This window comes from Saccopteryx bilineata, chromosome 9, assembly GCF_036850765.1.
Source record: "Saccopteryx bilineata isolate mSacBil1 chromosome 9, mSacBil1_pri_phased_curated, whole genome shotgun sequence".
In the NCBI taxonomy this organism is placed as follows: domain Eukaryota; kingdom Metazoa; phylum Chordata; class Mammalia; order Chiroptera; family Emballonuridae; genus Saccopteryx; species Saccopteryx bilineata.
In genome coordinates this window covers 91,527,249-91,554,592 of record NC_089498.1, presented here as the reverse complement: position 1 = coordinate 91,554,592, position 27,344 = coordinate 91,527,249, and the positions used below count along the sequence as shown (strand labels likewise).

The window sequence follows — 27,344 nt, the reverse complement described above, 5'->3', positions numbered from 1 at the left end:
GCCCCAATATCCTGCGCCTGGTGCGCCCCAGCCGCCAGCAGCGGGGCTAGCGGGAGAGGCGCCAGAGCAGTCTTCCCTACTTGGGAGATTCTCTCCATGGGCGGAGCACCTAACCCAGCCATTCAAGCTAACAATCAAGCGTTGGGGGAGGGGCGCTCAGGCAGCCTGAAGTACCTTCGGGAGAACAGCTGCAGACCCAATCACTGAAATTAGCTTAACCCATGAAATCTGCGCACCCACAGGTTCTAATTGATAAGATCTCTCTCAGTTCAGCGATCCAAGACAAGAGGCGTGATATTTTTTAGTGCCTCTCGCTAAAGGGGCGGGGGCAACTTCTGATTGATAGAGCCTCCATATTCAGGGATAAACGCTAACAAGAGGGACTTGGCAGATAATAAGATCTATACTACACTAGTCGCAAGCAGAGACTAGTGCCTTTTCTTCCCAGGCAAAACAGGCTACAAAGTGTGGAAAGCCTGGGTTGAGTGGTCCAACTGAATGCTAGGCGCTAAACAATCACCTTGACAACAAGTGACTCCCACCCCTGCCTGATTACACTGGAGGCTCTGACTGCCAGAGACTTTCCCAAAGCCTTGCGCTGAGTGGGGATAGAGTGGGGATTTCCCAGCTCTTTGAGCCTCTTACTCCCCAGGCAGAAGCAGTTGCAGCCTTATAGCTGGATCACCAGGCTGCTAATTCAGGAAGGGGGGACTAGGAGAGAGACTCCAGGAAAGCAAACTCTCTCATTGTTGGACCCTGCAAACGCCAAGAAGCCTTGACTACCAGCAAGACTAAAGCCAATTATATGACATTGCCATAGAATCCCATCAACTGCAAATCCCTACCTAAGAGTGACACAGGGGCAGAGCCTGGGGTACAGAGTCACCGACCAGGAAGAGGGAGAGAAAAGAAAAAGGAAGAAGTTAACCTCTCAAAATCAAGAAAAATCCACAGACTTTACAACTTGTTCCACTAATTTTTTTCTTGTTGTTGTTTGTTTCTCCTATCTTATTGCCTTTATTATTATTATTTCTATTTCCTCCACCTCGGTCCTTCTATTCTCTGTCCATCTTATGCTTCCCTTTTCTTGAACTACACTACTCATGAGTGTTACATTTTATTTCTCTTCTTCATCCTCACCCTCCTTTAAGGTTATACTCCAAAACACTTAACTCTCACTCTCTCCTCTTTTTTTTTTTTTTTTGCTTTATTTTGTTTTTTTCTCTGCCTTTTTTTTCTTCCTTCATTTTTCTCTTTTTCTTATTTTTTCCTTTCTATTCGTTTTTTCTTTTCTCGTTTTACTTTCCTCCCATTAAATCCTCAATCACGAACAAATTAGTTAATTTGGGACTCAAGGTTTTTTTTTGGTTTTATTTTTCTTTTTTGCTTTTGTTTTTGTTTTTTTCTTGCTTGTTTGTTTACTTTTGTGGCATTTTGGGTACTTTTTACGTGGCTTTTTAACTCACTAGCATTCCTCCCAACCCAAGGTCTCCATTGTATTTAGTCTTCGCTCCACTTAATACAACAGATTTTTACTTATTATTTTTATTTTTTTCTTCTTTATTATTCTTTTTTTTCCTCCTTTTTTCTGGTTCCCTCTTATCCCTCTCATTATATCTCTTAGTTGACCATCACTTACAAGCAAATCATCTTATGCTTGTCTAAGATTTTCTTCCTTTTTTTTTTTTTTGCATTTAGTAGGTCCCTACTCCCTTTTATTGCCCCTTGAAATCTTCACCCCAAATCAGGCCCTCCATTATAGGCAGTTTTTGTTCCATTTAGTGTAATATAATTCACAAGTCATCACGATATTTCCCTGAGGAGGGGAGAGGAGGGAAAGAGAAGAAAGAAAAAAGGGGGAAATAATAAATTATTACTGTTTTTTTTTTTGTGGGGTGTTTTACCATTTTTTTTTTACTCTTTATTAATTCTAATTAGTGCTATCAACAAGACCACCCTCAGATGCCAATAAGAAAGAAGAAATAGAATATTATGGATACAAAAGAAAGAGAGGTAACACAAATAAATGGGGAAAAATCTATGGAGAAAAGACTTAACATATTGGAAGCCTTGGAGCTAAATGACAGAGAATTTAAAATAGAAATCTTAAAAATACTCAGAGATATACAAGAAAACACAGAAAGGCAATTTAGGGAGATCAGAAAACAACTCAATGAACACAAAGAATATATTACCAAGGAAATTGAAAGTATAAAAACAAATCAAACAGAAATGAAAAACTCAATTCACGAGCTGAAAAATGGGGTAACAAGCTTAGCTAACAGAACAGCCCAGATTGAAGATAAGATAAGTGAAATAAAAGACAAACAACTTGAGGCACAACAGAGAGAAGAAGAAAGAGACTTAAAAATAATAAAAAACGAGAAAGCCCTACAGGAATTGTCTGACTCCATCAGAAAGAATAACATAAGAATAATAGGTATATCAGAGGGAGAAGAGAAAGAAAATGGAATGGAGAATATACTCAAACAAATAATAGACGAGAATTTCCCAAGCCTGTGGAAAGAACTCAAGCCTCAAATTCAAGAAGCAAACAGAACACCGAGTTTTCTTAACCCCAACAAACCCACTCCAAGGCACATCATAATAAAGATGACACAAACCAATGACAAAGAAAAAATTCTCAAGGCAGCCAGGGAAAAGAAGAGTACAACATATAAAGGAAGGCCTATTAGATTATCATCAGATTTCTCAGCAGAAACTCTGCAAGCTAGAAGAGAGTGGACCCCAATATTTAAAGCCCTGAAAGAGAGGAACTTTCAGCCAAGAATACTATACCCATCAAAGCTATCCTTCAAGTACGAAGGAGATATAAAAACATTCACAAATACAGAAAAGATGAGAGAATTTATCAGCAGAAAGCCCCCACTCCAGGAAATACTAAAGGGGGTTTTCCAACCAGATTCAAAGAACAAAAGAAAACAACACCGCAAGTAACAGCTCCACCAAGAACACAATAAAACCAAACTTAAACTGTGACAACAAAGGAAAAAAAGGGGGGAGAGGATGGAGATTAACAGTAGCAAAGGACGATGAAGTGCAGAACTACTCATAAGATAGGGTACTATAATGAATATGGTAGGTACCCTTTTCATTACTTAATGGTAACCACCCTTGAAAAAACCACCACAAAAACACTTGACTTAAAAAAGGTAACAACAGAGGAAAGAAGTATGGAACACAAACAAACAAAAACAAATGATAGAAAAACAAAAGAGAAGAATCAAACAAGATACAAAACTAACAGAAAGCAATTTATAAAATGGCAGTAGGGAACCCACAAGTGTCAATAACTACACTAAATGTAAATGGATTAAACTTACCAATAAAAAGACAGAGTAGCAGAATGGATTAAAAAAGAAAATCCAATTATATGCTGCCTACAAGAAACACATCTAAGCAACAAGGATAAAAACAAATTCAAAGTGAAAGGCTGGAAAACAATACTCCAAGCAAACAACACCCAAAAAAAAGCAGGTGTAGCAATACTCATATCTGATAATGCTGACTACAAGACAGAAAAAATACTCAGAGACAAAAATGGTAATTTCATAATGATTAAGGGGAAGTTGAATCAAGAAGACATAACAATCCTTAATATATATGCACCAAACCAAGGAGCACCAAAATATATAAGACAGCTACTTATTGACCTTAAAACAAAAACTAACAAAAATACAATCATACTTGGAGACCTCAATACACCGCTGATGGCTCTAGATCGGTCATCCAAACAGAGAATCAATAAAGATATAGTGGCCTTAAATGAAATACTAGAACAGCTGGATATGATAGACATCTACAGGACACTTCATCCCAAAGCGACAGAGTATACCTTTTTCTCTAGTGTACATGGAACATTCTCAAGAATTGACCATATGTTGGGCCACAAAGACAATATCAGCAAATTTAGAAAAATTGAAATTGTACCAAGCATATTTTCTGATCATAAAGCCTTGAAACTAGAATTCAACTGCAAAAAAGAGGGGGAAAAACCTACAAAAATGTGGAAACTAAACAACATACTTCTAAAAAATGAATGGGTCAAAGAAGAAATAAGTGCAGAGATCAAAAGATATATACAGACAAATGAAAATGAAAATACGACATATCAGAATCTCTGGGATGCAGCAAAAGCAGTACTAAAAGGAAAGTTCATATCACTTCAGGCCTATATGAACAAACAAGAGAGAGCCGAAGTAAACCACTTAACTTCACACCTTAAGGAACTAGAAAAAGAAGAACAAAGACAACTCAAAACCAGCCGAAGAAAGGAGATAATAAAAATCAGAGCAGAAATAAATGAAATAGAGAACAGAAAAACTATAGAAAAAATCAATAAAACAAGGAGCTGGTTCTTTGAAAAGATCAACAAAATTGACAAACCCTTGGCAAGACTCACCAAAGAAAAAAGGAACAGGACTCAAATAAATAAAATCCAAAATGAAAGAGGAGAGATCACAACAGACATCATAGATATACAAAGAATTATTGTAGAATACTATGAAAAATTATATGCCACCAAATACAACAATCTAGAAGAAATGGATAAATTCCTAGAACAATACAACCTTCCTAGACTGAGTCATGAAAAAGCAGAAAGCCTAAACAGACCAATCAGCAGGGAGGAAATAGAAAAAACTATTAAAAACCTCCCCAAAAATAAAAGTCCAGTCCCAGACGGTTATACTAGTGAATTCTATCAAACATTCAAAGAAGACTTGGTTCCTATTCTACTCAAAGTCTTCCAAAAAATTGAAGAAGAAGCAATACTTCCAAACACATTTTATGAGGCCAACATAACCCTCATACCAAAACCTGGCAAGGAATGCACAAAGAAAGAAAACTACAGACCAATATCTCTAATGAACACAGATGCTAAAATACTAAACAAAATACTGGCAAACCGAATACTACAACATATTAAAAAAATAATACATCATGATCAAGTGGGATTCATCCCAGAATCTCAAGGATGGTTCAACATACGCAAAACTGTTAACGTAATACACCATATCAACAAAACAAAGAACAAAAAGCACATGATCTTATCAATAGATGCAGAAAAGGCTTTTGATAAAATACAACACAATTTTATGTTTAAGACTCTCAACAAAATGGGTATAGAAGGAAAATATCTCAACATGATAAAGGCCATATATGATAAACCATCAGCCAACATCATATTAAACGGCATAAAACTGAGGACTTTCTACCTTAAATCAGGAACAACACAGGGTTGTCCACTCTCTCCACTCTTATTTAACGTGGTGCTAGAAGTTCTGGCCAGAGCAATCAGACAAGACAAAGAAATAAAAGGCATCCATATAGGAAAAGAAGAAGTAAAGGTATCACTTTTTGCTGATGATATGATCCTATACATCGAAAACCCGAAGGACTCCACAAAAAGATTATTAGAAACAATAAACCAATACAGTAAGGTTGCAGGATACAAAATTAACATACAAAAATCCATAGCCTTTCTATATGCCAACAATGAAATATTAGAAAAACGAACTCAAAAAAATAATCCCCTTCACGATTGCAACAAAAAAAAAAATACCTAGGAATAAACATAACAAAGAAAGTAAAGGACCTATATAATGAAAATTACAAAGCATTGTTAAGGGAAATCGAAAGAGATACCATGAGATGGAAAAATATTCCTTGTTCTTGGATAGGAAGAATAAATATAATCATATGGCCATATTACCCAAAGCAATATACAAATTTAATGCAATTCCCATCAAAATTCCTATGAGATTTTTTAAAGAAATGGAACAAAAAGTCATCAGATTTATATGGAACTATAAAAAACCCCGAATAGCCAAAACAATCCTAAGGAAAAAGAATGAAGCTGGGGGCATTACAATACCTGACTTTAAACTATATTATAGGGCCACGATAATCAAAACAGCATGGTATTGGCAGAAAAATAGACACTCAGACCAATGGAACAGAATAGAAAGCCCAGAAATAAAACCACATATATATGGTCAAATAATCTTTGATAAAGGGGCCAACAACACACAATGGAGAAAAGAAAGCCTCTTCAACAAATGGTGTTGGGAAAACTGGAAAGCCACATGCAAAAGAATGAAACTCGACTACAGCCTGTCCCCGTGTACTAAAATTAATTCAAAATGGATCAAAGACCTAAATATAAGACCTGAAACAATAAAGTACATAGAAGAAGACATAGGTACTAACCTCATGGACCTGGGTTTTAAAGAACATTTTATGAACTTGACTCCAATGGCAAGAGAAGTGAAGGCAAAGATAAATGAATGGGACTACATCAGAATAAAAAGTTTTTGCTCAGCAAGAGAAACTGATATCAAAATAAACAGAAAGCCAACTAAATGGGAAATGATATTTTCAAACAACAGCTCAGATAAGGGCCTAATATCCAAAATTTACAAAGAACTCATAAAACTCAACAACAAACAAACAAACAATCCAATAAAAAAATGGGAAGAGGACACGAACAGACACTTCTCCCAGGAAGAGATACAAATGGCCAACAGATATATGAAAAGATGCTCAGCTTCATTAGTTATTAGAGAAATGCAAATCAAAACTACAATGAGATACCACCTCACCCCTGTTAGAGTAGCTATTATCAACAAGACGGGTAATAGCAAATGTTGGAGAGGCTGTGGAGAAAAAGGAACCCTCATACACTGTTGGTGGGAATGTAAAGTAGTACAACCATTATGGAGGAAAGTATGGTGGTTCCTCAAAAAACTGCAAATAGAACTACCTTTTGACCCAGCAATCCGTCTACTGGGTATATACCCCAAAACCTCAGAAACATTGATACGTGAAGACACATGTAGCCCCATGTTCATTGCAGCACTGTTCACAGTGGCCAAGACATGGAAACAACCAAAAAGCCCTTCAATAGAAGACTGGATAAAGAAGATGTGGCACATATACACTATGGAATACTACTCAGCCATAAGAAATGATGACATCAGATCATTTACAGCAAAATGGTGGGAACTTGATAACATTATACGGAGTGAAATAAGTAAATCAGACAAAAACAAGAACTACATGATTCCATACATTGGTGGAACATAAAAACGAGACTAAGAGACATGCACATGAGTGTGGTGGTTACCAGGTGTGGGGGGAGAGAGGACATGGGAGGGAGGGAGGGAGAGAGTTAGGGGGAGGGGGAGGGGCACAGAGAACTAGATTGAGGGTGGCGGAGGACAATCTGACTTTGGGCAAGGGGTATGCAACATAATTTAATGACAAAATAACCTAGACATGTTTTCTTTGAATATATGTACCCTGATTTATTAATGTCATCCCATTACCATTAATCAAAATTTATTTAAAAAAAGAAAAAAAGAAAACAGGACCCATACGTATGTTGTCTACAAGAGACACACCTTAGAACAAAAGACACGCATAGATTGAAGGTAAAAGGATGGAAAAAAACGTTTCATGAAAAATGAAACGGAAATGAAAAAAAAGCTGTGGTAGGAATACTTATATCAGACAAATTGGACTTTAAAACAAAGGATATAGTAAGAGATAAATAAGGCCACTACATAATGATAAAGAGAGTAATCCAACAGGAAGATATAACTATTATAAATATCTATGCACCTAATATAGGAGCACCTAAATATATAAAGCAGACTTTGATGGATTTAAAGGGCGAGAACAACAGCAATACTATAATAGTAGGGGATTTCAATACCCCACTAACATCATTAGATAGATCCTCAAGAAAGAAAATTAACAAAGGAACAGCAGACTTATTAGAAACACTAGATCAACTTGATTTATTAGATATCTTCAGAACCTTTCACCCTAAAGCAGCAGAATATACATTCTTTTCAAGTGCTCATGGTACATTCTCTAGGATAGACCGCATGTTAGGGCACAAAAGTGCTCTCAACAAATTTAAGAAGACTGAAATCATATCAAGCACTTTCTCCAATCACAGCGGCATGAAACTAGAAATCAACCACAACAGAAAAGCTCAAAAATTCTCAAACACATGGAAACTAAATAGCAGGTTGTTAAATAATGAATGGATTAAGAATGAGATCAAAGAAGAAATAAAAAAATTCCTAGAAACGAATGACAATGAGCATACAACAACTCAAAATTTATGGGACACAGCGAAAGCAGTGCTGAGAGGGAAGTTCATAGCACTACAGGCACACTTTCAGAAGCTAGAAAAAGCTCGAATAAACAACTTAACCCTGCATCTAAAAGAATTGGAAAAAGAACAGCAAGTAAAGCCCAAATGTAGTAGAAGGAAGGAAATAATAAAGATCAGAGCAGAAATAAATGACATAGAGGCTAAAGAAACAATCAAAAAGATCAATGAAACTAGGAGCTGGTTCTTTGAAAAGGTAAACAAGATTGATGAACCTTTAACTAGACACACCACGAAAAAGAGAGAGAGGACTCAAATAAATAAAATTAGAAATGAAAGAGGAGAAATAACAACTGACATAACAGAAATACAAAATATTATAAGAAAATACTATGAAGAACTGTATACCAAAAAACTAGACATCCTCGATGAAATGGACAAATTCCTTGAAACATACAATCTTCCAAAAATCAATCTGGAAGAATCAGAAAACCTAAACAGACCGATTACAACAAAGGAGATCGAAACAGTTATCAAAAAACTCCTAAAAAAGAAAAGTCCAGGGCCCGATGGCTTCACAACAGAATTCTACCAAATATTCAAAGAAGAACTAAGTCCTATACTTCTCAAACTATTTCAAAAAATTCAAGAGGAAGGAAGACTTCCAAGGTCCTTTTATGAGGCGAGCATTATTCTGATTCCAAAACCAGGCAAAGACAACACAAAGAAAGAAAATTATAGGCCAATATCTCTGATGAATATAGATGCTAAAATCTTCAACAAAATATTAGCAAACCGGATCCAACGATATATGGAAAATATCATACACCATGATCAAGTGGGATTTATTCTGGGGAGGCAAGGATGGTACGATATTCGTAAATCAATCAATGTGACTTCATCACATAAACAAAAAGAAGGAGATAAACCATATGATAATTTCAATAGATGCAGAAAAAGCATTTGATAAAATCCAGCACCCATTCATGATCAAAACTCTCAGCAAAGTGGGAATACAGGGAACATACCTCAACATGATAAAAGCCATCTATGAGAAACCCACAGCCAATATCATACTCAATGGGCAAAAATTAAAAGCAATCCCCTTAAGATCAGGAAAAAGGCAGGGGTGCACCCTTTCACCACTCTTATTTAACATGGTCCTGGAAGTCCTAGCCACAGCTATCAGACAAGAAGAAGAAATAAAAGGAATTCAAGTTGGAAAAGAAGAAGTAAAACTATCATTATTTGCAGATGATATGATATTGTATATAGAAAACCCTAAAGTCTCAGTCAAAACGCTACTGGACATGATAAATGAATTCAGCAAAGTGGAAGGATATAAAATCAATACTCAGAAATCAGAGGCATTTTTATATACCAACAATGAACAGTCAGAAAGAGAAATTAAGGAAACAATCCCCTTCACAATTACAACCAAAAAAATAAAGTACCTAGGAATAAACTTAACCAAGGAGACTAAAGACTTGTACTCGGAAAATTACAAAGCATTGATAAGAGAAATCAAGGAAGATACAAACAAGTGGAAGCATATACCGTGCTCATGGTTAGGAAGAATAAACATCATTAAAATGTCTATATTGCCCAAAGCAATCTGTAAATTCAATGCAATACCAATTAAAATACCAATGACATACTTCAAAGATATAGAACACATATTTCAAAAATTTATATGGAACCAAAAGAGAACACGAATAGCCTCAGCAATCTTAAAAAAGAAAAATAAAGTGGGAGGTATCACACTTCCTGATATCAAGTTATACTACAAGGCCATTGTACTCAAAACAGCCTGGTACTGGCATAAGAACAGGCATATAGATCAATGGAACAGAACAGAGAACCCAGAAATAAACCCACAGTTCTATGGACAACTGATATTTGACAAAGGAGGCAAGGAAATACAATGGAGTAAAGACAGCCCCTTTAACAAATGGTGTTGGGAAAATTAGACAGCTACCTGCAAAAAAATGAAACTAGATCACCAGCTTACACAACTCACAAAAATAAAGTCAAAATGGATAAAAGACTTAAATGTAGGCCGTGAAACCATAAGCATCTTAGAAGAAAACATAGGCAGTAAGCTCTCCTACATCTCTTGGAGCAATACATTTGATGATTTATCTCCATGGGGAAGTGAATAAAAGACAGGATAAACAAATGGGACTATATCAAACTAAAAAGCTTTTGCACAACTAAAGACAACAAGAACAGAATAAAAAGACAAACTACACAATGGAAGAACATATTTGACAATACGTCTGATAAGGGGTTAATAACCAAAATTTATAAAGAACTCGTAAATCTCAACACCAGGAAGACAAACAATCCAATCCAAAAATGGGCTAAAGAGATGAATAGACACTTCTCCAAAGAGGACATACAGATGGCCAACAGGCATATGAAAAAACGCTCAACATCACTAATCATTAGAGAAATGCAAATTAAAACCACAATGAGATATCACCTCACACCAGTCAGAATGGCGCTCATCAACAAAACAACACAGAATAAGTGCTGGCGAGGATGTGGAGAAAAGGGAACCCTCCTGCACTGCTGGTGGGAATGCAGACTGGTGCAGCCTCTGTGGCAAACAGTATGGAGATTCCTCAAAAAACTGAAAATCGAACTGCCTTTTGACCCAGCTATCCCACTTTTAGGAATATACCCCAAGGACACCATAGAATGGCTCGAAAAGGAGAAATGCTCCCCCATGTTTGTGGCAGCATTGTTTACAATATTGAAGAACTGGAAACATCCCAAGTGTCCGTCAGAGGACGAGTGGATTAAAAAGCTTTGGTACATATATACTATGGAAATACTACTCAGCCATAAGAAATGATGACATCGGATCATTTACAATAACATGAATGGACCTTGATAACATTATACGGAGTGAAATAAGTAAATCAGAAAAAAAACTAAGAACTATGAATCCATACATAGAAGGGACATAAAAATGAGACTCAGAGACATGAACAATAATGTGATGGCAACAGGGGTGGGGGGTGGGGTGTTGGGGGAAGGGGGATTGGTTGAAGAAGGAGAGAGGGGTTGGGGGAGGGGAGGGGCACAAAGAAAACCAGATAGAAGATGACAGAAGACAATTTAACTTTGGTGGAGGGGTATACAGCAGAATCAAATGTCAAAATAATCTAGAGATGTTTTCTCTCAACATATGTACCCTGATTTATCAATGTCACTGCATTAAATTTAATAAATAAATTAAAAAAAAAAAAAAAAAGAAATCAGATGACGTCAGAGTAATGGCGGAGTAGGAAGCGATACTGATAAATCTCCCCCAAAACTCAACAAGATCTTCAACCAGAAACAGAAAAACCTATACTTGGAGCCTCCAGATGCTTCACAATACACCCGAAGGTATGGTCGAGTGAAAAATTGGCTAAATATATAACCAAATCTTGAAGGAAATAGGGAGTAAGAAATGCTCCGCCTTCCTCACTAACCTAAACAGGGCGGCTTTCTCTGGTAACTGTGAATATAGAAACTGAGGCGGGCAAAGGGGGTGAATACATCCAGGCCGCGCACAAAGGCCGAACCAAGCTGTGGCATGGAGATCCTAGCAGAGGAAAAACTGTTCCTGTGGCAAGCCGGGCAATACAAGCTAACACTTGCGCCAAACCCAAACAAAGAAAGACAAGCGGGGCAGCCATTTTACCCGTTCTCCTGGTTGGTGCGCAGTTAGTGGGCGAGAGATCTCTTCCTAAGCCCCAGAAGTGGGTGTCCGTGTTGCCCCACAGAGAGGCAGGGTCAGAGGCCTTTCTGTGGGCCGAAAGCAGAATCTCTGGGCAGCCCCAGCACCCTGGGAAAGCCGCGCACGGGAGGGAGCGAGAACTAATTCCAACGGTGGAAATTTTCCGTGCTGGTGAGGGTTTCACTCAGGGAAACGCGGCCGGTCTCATATCCTGGTGTGCGCGTGCAGATAGGTAGTGAGCGATTCCTCCGAGTGCCTCGGCAGGGCGCGCCCGTGTTATCGCACAGAGGGGCAGAGTCAGGGGCCTTTGTGTGGGCAAAAGTGGAATCTCGGGCCGCCCCAGCGCCTTGCAAAAGCCGCGCACGGGGACGGAGCGAGAGCGAATTCCAGCGCTGCAAATTTCCATGCAGTTGGGGGTTTCACTCAGAGCGTGAGACTACTGGCCGGATATCCTGGTCTGCGCGCGCAGATAGTGAATGAGAGTTTCCTCCAAGCACCCCGGAAGTGGGTGCCCGCCTGTGTTACCGGACAGAGTGGCAGAGCCAGAGGTCTTTGAGTGGGCGGAAAGCCCGCCTGATTATGCTAGCAGCTCTGACTGACTGAGCCTTACCCAGAGCCCTGTGCTGAGTGGAAATAGAGTGGGGAGTTGCCAGCTCTTTGAACTTCTTACTATCCAGGCAGAGGCAGCAACAACCCCATAGCTGGATTATCAGGCTACTAATTGAGGAAGGAAAGACTAGGAGAAAGGCTCCAGGAACACGGACTCTCTCACTGTCGGAGCCTATGAAAGCTAATGAGCCTTGACTCCCAACGAGACTAAAGCACAATACATGACATTGCCATAGAGACTTATCAACTGCAAACCTCTACCTGAGCGTGCCAAAGGGGCAGAACCTGGGGTACAGAGTCACCGACCAGGAAGAGGGAGAGAAAAGAAAAAACAAGAAGATAACCTCTCAAAATCAAGAATAATCTGCAGACTTTATAACCTATCCCATTTTATTATATTTGTTCATTTGTTTCTCTTATCTTCATTCTTGATACTTTTTTTCCTCCTCCAATTTGGCCGATTAACTCTCTGCCGGTCTTACTCTCTCCTCTCCTTGAACTACACTACCCATAAGTGTTACATCTCCCATTATCTTTTTTCTCCTCTTCCTTTCTCTCTATGAGGGTTGCACTCCAAAACCCTTAACTCTCTCTCTCTCCTTTCTTTTTTCTTCTTTTACTGGTTCCCTCTTTTTCTCTCTCTCTCTCTTTCTTTTCTCCCTCTATATTAGTTTCTTCCTTTCTCCTTTACATCTCCTCTCATTCAAACCTCAATAACAAACAAATTATCTTATCTGGGACTCAAACTTATGTTTGTGGCATTTTGGGGTTTTTTTACTTCACCTTTTTAACTCACTAGCAGTGCTCCCATCCCTGGCTCTCCATATTATCTAGTTCTTGTTCCACTAAATACAATAGTAATTTTTTAATTTGTCCCCCCATTTTTCCGTTTTCCTCTTATTCCTCTCATCATAACTCTTAGACAACACCAACACCTAAAAGCAAATCATTTTATTCTTGACCCAAATTTTTTCCTTATTTGCTTTCTGTGGGTCCATACCGCCCCCTCTTTTTTTTTTTCCTTTTTTTTTTCTTTTTTTTTTTTTTTTGCCCCTTTATTACTTTTCCCCAATTCAGGACCTCCATCACAGGCATTGTTTGTTATAATTCACAGTTCACCACAAGATTTTCTCAAGAAAAAGGGGAGAGGAGAGGAAAAAAGGAGGGGGGGAATAATTTCCTTTTTTTAAAAATTATTATTTTATTTTTCTTTATTTCATTATTAATTTTTTTAAAAAAAAACAACTCTTTTTGATTTTTTATTTTTTTAAACTTTTTATTCTTTATTAAATCTCATTAATACTATCAACAAAACCACCCTCAGATGCCATTAAGGAAGAGAAAATCGAATATCATGGATACAAAAGAAAGAGAGGTAACACAGCTAGATGAGGAAAAATCTATGGAGAAAAAATTTAATATATTGGAATCCTTGGAGCTAAATGACAGAGAATTCAAGATAGAAATCCTAAAAATCCTCTGAGATATACAAGAAAACACAGAAAGGCAATTTAGGGAGCTCAGAAAACAACTCAATGAACACAAAAAATATATTACCAAGGAAATTGAAACTATAAAGACAAATCAAACAGAGATGAAAAACTCAATTCACGAGCTGAAAAACGAAGTAACAAGCTTAGCTAATAGAACAGGTCAGATAGAAGAGAGGATTAGTGAAATAGAAGACAAGCAACTTGAGGCACAACAGAGAGAAGAAGAAAGAGACTAAAAAATTTAAAAAAATGAGATAGCCCTACAAGAATTATCTGACTCCATCAAAAAGAATAACATAAGAATAATAGGTATATCAGAGGGAGAAGAGAGAGAAAATGGAATGGAGAACATACTCAAACAAATAATAGATGAGAACTTCCCAAGCTTGTGGAAAGAACTAAAGCCTCAAATTCAAGAAGCAAACAGAACACCGAGTTTTCTTTACCCCAACAAACCTACTCCAAGGCATATCATAATGAAATTGACACAAACCAACAGCAAAGAAAAAATTCTCAAGGCAGCCAGGGAAAAGAAGAATACAACATATAAAGGAAGGCCCATTAGATTATCATCAGATTTCTCAGCAGAAACTCTACAAGCTAGAAGAGAGTGGACCCCAATATTTGAAGTCCTGAAAGAGAGAAACTTTCAGCCAAGAATACTATACCCATCAAAGCTATCCTTCAAATATGAAGGAGAAATAAAAACATTCACAGATACAGAAAAGATGAGGGAATTTATCATCAGAAAACCCCCACTCCAGGAATTACTAAAGGGGGTTCTCCAATCAGATACAAAGAACAAAAAAAAAAAAACAGAGCCACAAGTAAAAGCTCCAAGAAGAACACAATAAAACCAAATTTAAACTGTGACAACAACAAAAAGAAAGAGGGGGAGAAGATGGAGATTAACAGTAGCAAAGGACGATGGAGTGCAAAAGTACTCACAAAATAGTTTGCTACAATGAACAGGGTAGGGACCCTTTTCATTACTCAAAGGTAACCACCATTGAAAAAACCACCACAGAAGCACATGAGATAAAAAAGATAGCAACAGAGGAAAGATGTATGGAATACAACCAAATAAAAACAAAAGATAGAAAAACGAAAGAGAAGGATCAAACAAGACACAAAACTAACAGAAAGCAAGATATAAAATGGCAATAGGGAACTCACAAGTATCAATAATTACACTAAATGTAAATGGATTAAACTCACCAATAAAAAGGCACAGAGTAGCAGAATGGATTAAAAAAGAAAATCCAACTGTATGCTGCCTACAGGAAACTCATCTAAGTAACAAGGATAAAAACAAATTCAAAGTGAAAGGCTGGAAAACAATACTCCAAGCAAATAACATCCAAAAAAAAAGCAGGTGTAGCAATACTCATATCGGATAATGTTGACTACAAGACAGGAAAAGTACTCAGAGATAAAAATGGCCATTACATAATGGCTAAGGGGACACTGAATCAAGAAGACATAACAATTCTTAATATATATGCACCAAACCAAGGAGCACCAAAATATATAAGACAGCTACTTATTGACCTTAAAACAAAAACTGACAAAAATACAATCATACTTGGAGACCTCAATACACCGCTGACGGCTCTAGATCGGTCTTCCAAACAGAGAATCAACAAAGACATAGTGGCCTTAAACAAAACACTAGAGCACCTGGATATGATAGACATCTACAGGACATTTCATCCCAAAGTGACTGAGTATACATTTTTCTCCAGTGTACATGGATCATTCTCAAGAATTGACCATATGTTGGGCCACAAAAACAACATCAGCAAATTCAGAAAAATTGAAGTTGTACCAAGCATATTTTCTGATCATAAAGCCTTGAAACTAGAATTCAACTGCAAAAAAGAGGAAAAAAATCCCACAAAAATGTGGAAACTAAACAACATACTTTTAAAAAATGAATGGGTCAAAGAAGAAATAAGTGCAGAGATCAAAAGATTTATACAGACTAATGAAAATGACAATACGACATATCAGAATCTATGGGATGCAGCAAAAGCAGTGATAAGAGGGAAGTTCATATCACTTCAGGCATATATGAACAAACAAGAGAGAGCCCAAGTGAACCACTTAACTTCACACCTTAAGGAACTAGAAAAAGAAGAACAAAGACAACCCAAAACCAGCCGAAGAAAGGAGATAATAAAAATCAGAGCCGAAATAAATGAATTAGAGAACAGAAAAACTATAGAAAAAATTAATAGAACAAGGAGCTGGTTCTTTGAAAAGATCAATAAAATTGACAAACCCTTGGCAAGACTTACCAAGGAAAAAAGAGAAAGAACTCATATAAACAAAATCCAAAATGAAAGAGGGGAAATCACCACGGACACCGTAGGTATACAAAGAATTATTGTAGAATACTATGAAAAACTTTATGCCACTAAATTCAACAACCTAGAAGAAATGGATAAATTCCTAGAACAATACAACCTTCCTAGACTGAGTCAAGAAGAAGCAAAAAGCCTAAACAGACCTATCAGTAGAGAAGAAATAGAAAAAACCATTAAAAACCTCCCCAAAAATAAAAGTCCAGGCCCTGACGGCTATACCAGCGAATTTTATCAAACATTCAAAGAAGACTTGGTTTCTATTCTACTGAAAGTCTTCCAAAAAATTGAAGAAGAAGCAATACTTCCAAACACATTTTATGAGGCCAACATAACCCTCATACCAAAACCAGGCAAGGATGACACAAAAAAAGAAAACTACAGACCAATATCTCTAATGAATACAGATGCTAAAATACTAAACAAAATACTAGCAAATCGAATACAACAACATATTAAAAAAATAATACATCATGATCAAGTGGGATTCATCCCAGAATCTCAAGGATGGTTCAACATACGTAAAACGGTTAACGTAATACACCATATCAACAAAACAAAGAACAAAAACCACATGATCTTATCAATAGACGCAGAAAAGGCTTTCGATAAAATACAACACAATTTTATGTTTAAGACTCTCAACAAAATGGGTATAGAAGGAAAATATCTCAACATGATAAAGGCCATATATGATAAACCATCAGCCAACATCATATTAAATGGCATAAAACTGAGGACTTTCCACCTTAAATCAGGAACAAGACAGGGTTGTCCACTCTCTCCACTCTTATTTAACGTGGTGCTAGAAGTTCTGGCCAGAGCAATCAGACAAGACAAAGAAATAAAAGGCATCCATATAGGAAAAGAAGAAGTAAAGGTATCACTTTTTGCTGATGATATGATCCTATACATCGAAAACCCGAAGGACTCCACAAAAAGATTATTAGAAACAATAAACCAATACAGTAAGGTTGCAGGATACAAAATTAACATACAAAAGTCCATAGCCTTTCTATATGCCAACAATGAAATATTAGAAAACGAACTCAAAAAAATAATCCCCTTCACGATTGCAACAACAAAAAAATACCTAGGAATAAACATAACAAAGAACGTAAAGGACCTATATAATGAAAATTACAAAGCATTGTTAAGGGAAATCGAAAGAGATACAATGAGATGGAAAAATATTCCTTGTTCTTGGATAGGAAGAATAAATATAATCATATGGCCATATTACCCAAAGCAATATACAAATTTAATGCAATTCCCATCAAAATTCCTATGAGATTTTTTAAAGAAATGGAACAAAAAGTCATCAGATTTATATGGAACTATATAAAACCCCGAATAGCCAAAGCAATCCTAAAGAAAAAGAATGAAGCTGGGGGCATTACAATACCTGACTTCAAACTCTATTATAGGGCCACGACAATCAAAACAGCATGGTATTGGCAGAAAAATAGGCACTCAGACCAATGGAACAGAATACAAAGTCCAGAAATAAAACCACATATATATAGTCAAATAATTTTTGATAAAGGGGCCAACAACACACAATGGAGAAAAGAAAGCCTCTTCAATAAATGGTGCTGGGAAAACTGGAAAGCCACATGCAAAAGAATGAAACTGGACTACAGTTTGTCCCCCTGTACTAAAATTAACTCAAAATGGATCAAAGATCTAAACTTAAGACCTGAAACAATTAAGTACATAGAAGAAGACATAGGTACTAAACTCATGGACCTGGGTTTTAAAGAGCATTTTATGAATTTGACTCCAATGGCAAGAGAAGTGAAGGCAAAAATTAATGAATGGGACTACATCAGACTAAGAAGTTTTTGCTCAGCAAGAGAAACTGATAACAAAATAAACAGAAAGCCAACTAAATGGGAAATGATATTTTCAAACAACAGCTCAGATAAGGGCCTAATATCCAAAATATACAAAGAACTCATAAAACTCAACAACAAACAAACAAACAATCCCATAAAAAAATGGGAAGAGAATATGAACAGACACTTCTCCCAGGAAGAAATACAAATGGCCAACAGATATATGAAAAGATGCTCATCTTCTTTAGCTATTAGAGAAATGCAAATCAAAACAGCAATGAGATACCACCTCACACCTGTTCGATTAGCTATTATTAGCAAGACAGGTAATAGCAAATGTTGGAGAGGCTGTGGAGAAAAAGGAACCCTCATACACTGTTGGTGGGAATGTAAAGTAGTACAACCATTATGGAAGAAAGTATGGTGGTTCCTCAAAAAACTGAAAATAGAACTACCTTATCTCCCAGCAATCCCTCTACTGGGTATATACCCCAAAAACTCAGAAACATTGATACGTAAAGACACATGCAGCCCCATGTTTATTGCAGCATTGTTCACAGTGGCCAGGACATGGAAACAACCAAAAAGCCCGTCAATAGATGACTGGATAAAGAAGATGTGGCACATATACACTATGGAATACTACTCAGCCATAAGAAATGATGACATCGGAACATTTACAGCAAAATGGTGGGATCTAGATAACATGATACGAAGCGAAATAAGTAAATCAGAAAAAACCAGGAACTGCATTATTCCATACGTAGGTCGGACATAAAAGTGAAACTAAGAGACATTGATAAGAGTGTCGTGGTTACGGGGGGGGGAGGGGGGAATGGGAGAGGGAAAGGGGGAGGGGGAGGGGCACAAAGAAAACAAGATAGAAGGTGACAGAGGACAATCTGACTTTGGGTGATGGGTATGCATCATAATTGAACGACAAGATACCCTGGTCTTGTTATCTTTGAATATATGTATCCTGATTTATTGATGTCACCCCATTAAAAAAATAAAATTATTAAAAAAAAAAAAAAAAAAAGAAATGTAAAAAAAAAAAAAAGTCTCTCCCCCACTAGATATTAGTTCAATAACGGGAAAATTTGTCTGATCACGGGCATCTCCCTGGCAAACCTGCACAGTGCCTGTCATGTAATTGGTGCTTAATGTTGTTGCATAGTTGGATGAACAAATAAAAAAAAATCTACATGGTCATTGTCACAATACTGAGAAAATGTCTGGCCTATGCTAGTTTTTTCTCCTATCTATTTTTCAAGAATCCATCCACTAAACAATAGAAACCCAATGCAGCTACTCTTGCTGGGATTGATTGCAGGTCCTCCTGCTGTTGTCTTCTGCTCAAGAAGCTGCTGTGTATCCAAAAGCCAATATGCCAACATTTGGCTGGTGTCTTATATGAAACTACTAGGAAGTGTCTGGATGATTTCAGTTCTCATAATTATATTTGCATCTTGAGTACAAACAAGAGGGGACTTGCATTTATTGAGTCCCTGCTCTGTGCTGGGCATCCTTCACAGTCACAGTTTCAATAGTATCTCTCATTCCAATTCCATGGGTTGGGAAACTAAGTATGGAGAGACCAAGAGCTTGGTCCAGGGTCATATAAGGAGGAGCCGATAAACCTGGGAACAGATCCCTTGTTGGCCCAACCCTGAAGCTCATGCCCCTTTTGGTGTGCAATGCTGCCAGTCCCTGAGAACAAGTGAGAGCTGAGAGGTGCCACCTGCTTAGGGAGCACAAGTGTCCTCAGGCTGTCTTTATTTTTGTTTCTTTGTGGCAGAGTGCTGGTTCCTCTTGTTCTCCATCACTCTTGGAAACTGATGCCAATGGGATCTACTTTGTGGAATTGGTTAAAGAAGATGGAACACTTGGATTCAGCATAACTATAAGGATTATCAGGAGAGCTCAGAAAGTCAAAAGTTAATAAGATCTGGAGCATTGGTGGACATTCTAATCATGTAGCAATCTTTGATAATGGGAAGCAAGAAAGTTGGTGGGGGCATTGGAGGAGCATGGGAGTTCAAAAACAAATTAGGAGACACAGGAGAAACTTGGGGTGAGCAGTAGGGGTGGCATTGGGTGGTGGGTCCCAACCCTAAGGTTGTGCTGGACAACAAGAAAAGGCAACAGGGTGGAGCTGGAGAGACTCAAGTCGAAGGTGGGAGGGATGATCCACAGTCCTTCAAAGAAGGGCCATGTGGAGTCTGGTGCTTTCATGTCCAAGGCTAGGACAAGTCAGGTTGGCAAGACCTCTGCTCAGGACGGACACTTGGCATTTATTTGTGAGCTCTATCTGGTAGACCCTAGAGGAGGGAGGAAAACAATCTGTGCAGGAATGATGTCATCCACTGATCTAAGAATCTGCATGTTTGTGTGTATATACACACATAAAGCACAGTAATTAGAACAAAAAGATGGGGTTAGATCTTGATCTACTGACCTGTGGGGATGTTCATAATCAACTTACTATTAAGTTAAAAGAAAAGTAAGTTGCAGAATGCTGTATAGTTTAGTTTTACTTTTGTATCCACAAACCAACACACAAGCATTTAGGACATACCTGCACCAGTCATTGGACATGTGAGGCATCAGCCTGTAGCTGTATCCACCATTGTTGGTTGTTGCTTATTGAGAGACAGTGAGGTGCATTGATGTGGCTCTGATTTTTGAGCCCCTGCCACGGGCCATTAGCTATAGCATGGCTCATATCATTATACTTCTTATGGGTACCTAACCTTACTGCTCATGGATGATATAAGCTAGACAAACAAGTGAACATGTAAGATAGTGTCACATGGAGATGAGGAACGGGAAAGAGTGGCAAGCAGATGGATGCTGTTTTAGTCATGATGATCAGGGAGACCCTCCAGGAAGGGGCAGGCAGATGGTGAATTTTTTATTGTGTTTTTCAGGGTGGCATTAACACAGGCGCACCCTATGGAGGGATTTACATGAAGTCCATTGTTCCTGGAGGACCAGCTGCCAAGGAAGGGCAGAGCCTGCAGGGTGAGAAGTGGAGTCATGCTGGAAACCTTGCCTTCTGTGGTGCACTGAACCTTTCCTGAGAGGTACAGCCCCTCTCTCACTCAGACCTTGTGCAACGGATTGCCTCATCAGGTCCCAGCTTTGTCATAGGGAAAAGGGGATGATTAAGCTTAGCCTACCACGTGATAGGTTCACTTAGTAATCAGATGCTTATAGTGACACATTGGGAACCATAAGATAATTTAAAAACAAGCATTTAAATAAGCATGTTACTGTTTGGCCTTCATAGGAGGAAATAGTGCTTCTCATGGAGGACAAAGTGTATTGGTGATATCATTTTAGTTTCTCAGAGGACACTGGTGAGTCTCTTCTCCGCCCTTGCTCATGTCCACTGCTCTAAAGAGAGAGAGTAATTTATATTGTCCTCCAAAACAGCCATAATCAACCCCAAAATGGCCTGTCGGATCTTACTTTACTTCTAGAATTCCAGTGTCTCTGGCATCAACCAGGTCTCACTGACCTTTTTTTGAAATAAAAATCATTTTGGAGATAAATAGTACCACAAAGTGACTTGAAAAAGTTTCAAAAACAGCTTCACAGGAGAATGGAGAAAGGGTGATGCTGCCCAGATATGGGTCCGCCAGTCCAAAGATGTCTCCACTACTGGTGTGTGAAGGTATGCAGAACAGCGGGTGCTCCAGGCCAGGCCCCTCACAGCTCTGCTTCCTGCCCTTCCTGAGGCTGCAACAAGGTTCGCTGGGCAGGAACTTCCAGAAGAGTCCTTCCTGCAGCCTCAGGAACCCTTGGACAGGACATCTGTCTTCCTCGCAGGTGACAGGCTCCTGCAGATAGACGGAACTTTCCTGGACAACATAAGACACTGCAAGTGCCTCTGGGCAAGAGGGGGTGGGCAAGAAGCAAAACAAGACTTTATTTTTAGTTTTTATTTTTTTCCCTCTTTTGCTTCTTCCTTTCACCTCTACTTTTCTGTGTGGATGTGAAAGCCAGGGGGAAGAAGACAAATTTGCCCAAGCAGAAAACTTAACCCCTATGCATAGCCTTGAAACCTTACTGTTGTTTGCCTTAGTTCTGGGATTGCACAGCTGGGCGGAGCTAGTGTAGCTGAGCCATGAGTCCCACCTCATGCTCTTGGCTCCAGCACTAACCAGTGCTGCCTCCTACTCTCAGGCCCTCTCACTAATCTACCTTTGTATAGGCTGACCTCCCTTCACCCTTAGTTCCTACTATTCCCATCATGCTGTGTGACTAAAGGCTATGCTGTCTTGGGAATCTTTCCATTACTGTGAGGTAGGAATTTGAGACACTGAGAGCTAGAGTATTTGTCCCCTCTGCACAGTGCCCAGGTGCTACCACACTGCTCCATCCTCTGCCTGAGGGAGGGAAGAGTTACTCGCCCCAGGTACCCTAAACTACAGAGCATCAGCAGAGACAGAACGGACTCCTGGGGTCCCTTCTGGCAAACATTGCTTCTTTTCCCAAAGAAGCCTTCTGGTTTACAGTAGCTTACTAATATTAGCAACCTTGGTTCACGTATCTTGACAACAAGATCACAATGTTAGTATTCTCTGTTCTTTAGACGTTTGCTAATTAACATGATTGCAGAAGGTACTTGGCCAGCCTACTGGTGGCAATGACAGAAAGAAATTGTCACTCTGGAATCACTGTCATTTGCTAAATGACAGTTGAAGAATAGTTTTAGTAGGACCAAGTCACTTGAACGAAAGCTTGCACATTTCTAAAAAGTGCCCAAGTGATATCTACACACTGGCTCTTGAACCATGCTTTGGGTAATAAGAGTTAGAGTGTGTGGAGAAGAGGGATAGAAATAGAATCAGAAGGAAAGGGAGCCTGGTTGGCATGGGTATGGGCTACCAAGCTAGGGGTTAGGACTTTAGCTGATGGGAAACATTGGAGACTCTTTTTTTTTTTTTTAAGTCTGAGGATGGGAGATAGGGAGGTAGACCCCTGCATGTGTCCCAACTGGGATCCACTGACAACCCCCAACTGGGGCCAACTGACCAACTAACTCTCATACCAACTAAACCATTTACTGTGGGGGGGGGAAGAGGGACAGAATGGGGAAAGGAAGGGAGAGAGAAGCAGATGGTCTCTTCTCCTCTGTGCCTTGACTGGGAATTGAACCCAGGACATCCTATGCCGGGCTGGCGTTCTATCCATTGAACCACCAGCCAGGGCCTTGGAGATTCTTAATCAAGGGTGTTGCATATTCAGTTTGTGTCTTTGCTTAATCCCTGGGTAACCATGGGGAAGGTAGACCACAGGAGGAAAAGATATGGCCCAGCAGGCCAAGGAGCTTGCCAGAGTCCAACTGGGCACTGGCAGCAGGAGAGGGAGTGGAGGAGTGGGGAGCATGGAGATGTTTCTGATGGAGAAAATTCCAGTCTTAGAAATCAAATGGGAATTTGGAGGTCAGAAGGGAGAGAGCTGCAAGTGTGACCTGCGGGAGATTAGTTGAGGGCTAGTTCCATATTCAGGGAGAGCAAATGCATGGGAGAGATGTTTTTGGCAAAACAAGGAGAGGCGGTGAGGATAAGTGAGGGGAAGTTGATATATTTGACCTTGAATGCACTGAAATAAAAGCACATGTATTACTTTCAGTAGTGTTTATCCAATAGGCAGACAGAAATACAGCTCTGGATCCCAACAGATAAGCAAGCTTGGAGATTTTTATTTGAGGTTCAAGTGATGCAGCTATGGAAAGTACCAGAAAATTAAAAAGCATTTGCAGGGTGAAGGAGAGCCTCCTGGGTGCCACATGAAGTACACATTGTGTTTCTTCGCCCATCCTAGGTGGCAAGACTGGTCTTAGAAGAGGCCCCAGGACCGCAGGGCACTGCCTTTCTGTCAGTAACAGGATGGGAGTTGAACGCAGGGCCGTTTCCTCGGCAACAGACTTGCCTGGCAGGCCTGCAGCTGTGTCTCCGCCACAGATGGTGAGAGGAGAGAGAATCCAGTGTTACTATTGTCGTGTCCCCTGTGCTGCTTTTGAATAGTCAACTCGAAAGGGAGAGCAGGAAGGCTTCTTCTGGGTTCTCAAGAGAGTGTGAGCAGTTTTGATCATAACGTGGCCAGCTTTCTGATGCAGTGGAAGCCAGTCCAATAAAATGTGTTTCTGGAAAAAATAATGCATTGTCTCAAAAGGAGTGCCAGATTTAATTCTGCCCCTGAACCTTTTGAGGTTTTATTTTATTATTATTATTATTATTATTATTATTATTATTATTTTGTATTTTTCTGAAGCTGGAAATGGGGAGAGACAGTCAGACAGACTCCCTCATGCACCCAACCGGGATCCACCGGGCGCGCCCACCAGGGGCAACACTCTGCCCACCAGGGGGCGATGCTCTGCCCCTCCGGGGCGTCGCTCTGCCATGACCAGAGCCACTCTAGCGCCTGGGGCAGAGGCCAAGGAGCCATCCCCAGCGCCCGGGCCAACTTTGCTCCAATGGAGCCTTGGCTGCGGGAGGGGAAGAGACAGACAGAGAGGAAGGGGGGGGGGTGGAGAAGCAGATGGGCACTTCTCCTATGTGCCCTGTCTGGGAATCGAACCTGGGTCCCCAGCACACCAGGCCGACGCTCTACCTCTGAGTCAACTGGCCAGGGCTTGAGGTTTTATTTTTGATCAGCTGCTGGAGTGTTTGTATATAAGTATTTGGATGAAATGGAAATGAAAGGGTCATGCATTTTCTGATAAAAGCTCTATATTCAAGCCAAGGCATTTGTAACACAAGACCTGAGGAGAACAAACACACAGGGAGAAGCACTTTTTTGCAAAACAAGGAGGCAGTGAGAAACAGATTGGGAAAGAAAGGTGTTCAGAAAATAACCTTTTGATCAGCATCATTTTAAAAAGCAAGCCCGCAGTCAGTTCACCAGGCGTCCTTGCCCGTCTCCTGATGGGCTGCCCTCTGCAGGTTCCTGCGACTTTTGTTTCTTGCTAGGAAAATGTTTATTTCCTTAGGATATCATGATTTGGAGCTTGCCCATTTTTCAGTCCCTTTGTAGAGATTTTCTGGAAGGTGTGAATGGAAGGTAGCCTCTTTTATTGCTTCTCTGTTGACTCTGGTGAGGACCTGTGAGAAACTGACTACAAAATTAACTGAAGAGGCCAGATGATAGCAAAAGTGAAATTAGCCATACAACACACTTGAACCTAAGAGCTTCCAATGCTTTTATTCTTGCCCCAAATCAAAGCTCACAGGCAGTGCTCTGTCTCTCTGTTGACTGATGGCCAGCTGAATTGGTGAAGGCCAGTGAGAGGAGGCCAAGACACTACCTAGGTTCCTGGGATCATGTCTTGGGCACCCAGGGGCAGCTGTTTTGTTTTATGGTCAGTCTATACAGCTAAGCAAAACAGCAGCTAAAACATTTCCATAGAGTTAGCATAATTGTCTCCATTATGCAAAATTTAGTTTCAAGTGTGTTAAATAGTGATTGAGGTTCTAAAGGAGTAGGAGAAGTATATATGATTCTAGTTTCACTAAATGCTATGGGCATATTATGTATGTCTGCGAATTATATGCATTCACATATAAACTTTGTTGGTCATCTGTGATTGTACTGTCTGATATGATAGCCATTTGTCACATGTGAATATTAAGTACTCAAAATGTGGCCAATTTCTGAAGCCATTTAACAATAAAAATGTAAAATATCTCATTAATAATTATTTTGTGTTGATTTCAAGTTGAAATGGTAACGCTTTAGATATATATAACCATAAACTATATGATTACATTTCTTTTACCTATTTCACTTTTTAAAATGTAACTATTTGAAAACTTTAAAATTATATACATGGTTTGCAGCTCACATTTTATTTTCATTGGATAACACTGATCTGTAACATGTTTAATGGACTCTGTCATAAAAATTAGAAAAACGAAATCCTTTTATGGAAAACAAATAATTCATTGACTTCACAGTTTGCATTTTGAGGCTGGCCAGCTTCACCTGTAATCTACTGAAGGATTTATTGTGTTCACCTCCTATAATACAGGTCCCAAGTTTGAAGTCACACTGAAGAAGAATGCTGGTGGTTTGGGATTTAGCTTTGTGCAGGTGGAGAGAGAAAGCAGCACCCACCTCAAGAATGATCTTGTGATGATTAAGCAGCTCTTCCCGGGGCAGCCAGCTGAGGAGAACGGGGCCATTGCCACTGGTGACATTATCCTGGCCATGAATGGACAGACCACAGAAGGGCTTGTCTTCCAGGTGGGAGGCCATGAAAGAAGCAGCCCTGTGTGCAAGCCAAGTCAGCCATACTTTCTGCAGGCCCAGCTACTGTAGGAACACTTAGGGCTCTTGAAAATCATACCCAGAGGCCCTGGCCGGTGGTTCAGTGGGTATAGCAGCGACCTGGCATGTGGATGCCCCGAGCTCAATTCCTGGTCAGGGTGCACAGGAGAAGCGACCATCCAGTTCTTCCTGCCTCCCTCTCCCACTTCTCTCCTTCTTCCCCTCCTGCAGCCAGTGGCTTAATTGGTTTGCAGGTGGCCCCAAGTGTAGAGGTTAGTTCTGTTGGTCTGAGCACGTCAGCCTTAGGTGCTAAAAATAGCTCAGTTGATTTGAGCATTGGCCTCAGAAGGGGGTTGCTGGATGGATCCTGGCTGGGGTGCATGCAAGAGTCTATTTTCTATCTCCCCTCCTCTCACTTAAAAAAGAAAAGGAAAAGAAAATTATACCAGAGTTTGAACTTGGATCCCACACAGAGAGCAATTGGCAGCACATTTTCACATGTAATTTTCTGTTTCAGTTTCTAAGTATCTGACCTTATTAAAATTATCTGACCTAATAAAAATTGCTTCTTATTAGGCTCATAATTACACTGATGATAAAACCCTGACTTGTGTTGGCCTAAAGGTGTCCTGACAGACATTATGGGAGGCGAGTGTGAGGGCTGAAGGGACTGCGGTGGGTCCCTTCCTGCCCTTCTTCCCCGTTTTCTACTAAATTCTCAGCTTTTGATGTATAATATGGCATTGGTTTTCCTGTGCATGCTCAACATGTTAAAAAAAGATGAAAGGTGGATATTTCTCAATGCTTATAGCACAAAAGCTCTATGAAATGTTGCACATACCGGTCAGGGTCCTGGTAGATAATTGAATCATTCCA

General features: G+C 39.4%; 1 protein-coding gene across 1 annotated transcript in view; it reads left to right on the top strand.

Moving 5' to 3' along the window:
* FRMPD2 (FERM and PDZ domain containing 2) overlaps positions 1-27,344 on the top strand; it is a 143,044-nt gene that overhangs the window by 103,857 nt on the left and 11,843 nt on the right. Inside the window, 6 exon segments of the mRNA XM_066244156.1 lie at positions 19,984-20,115; positions 21,116-21,209; positions 22,020-22,105; positions 24,029-24,137; positions 24,140-24,163; positions 26,230-26,444. Coding sequence (XP_066100253.1) covers positions 19,984-20,115; positions 21,116-21,209; positions 22,020-22,105; positions 24,029-24,137; positions 24,140-24,163; positions 26,230-26,444 — 660 coding nt within the window.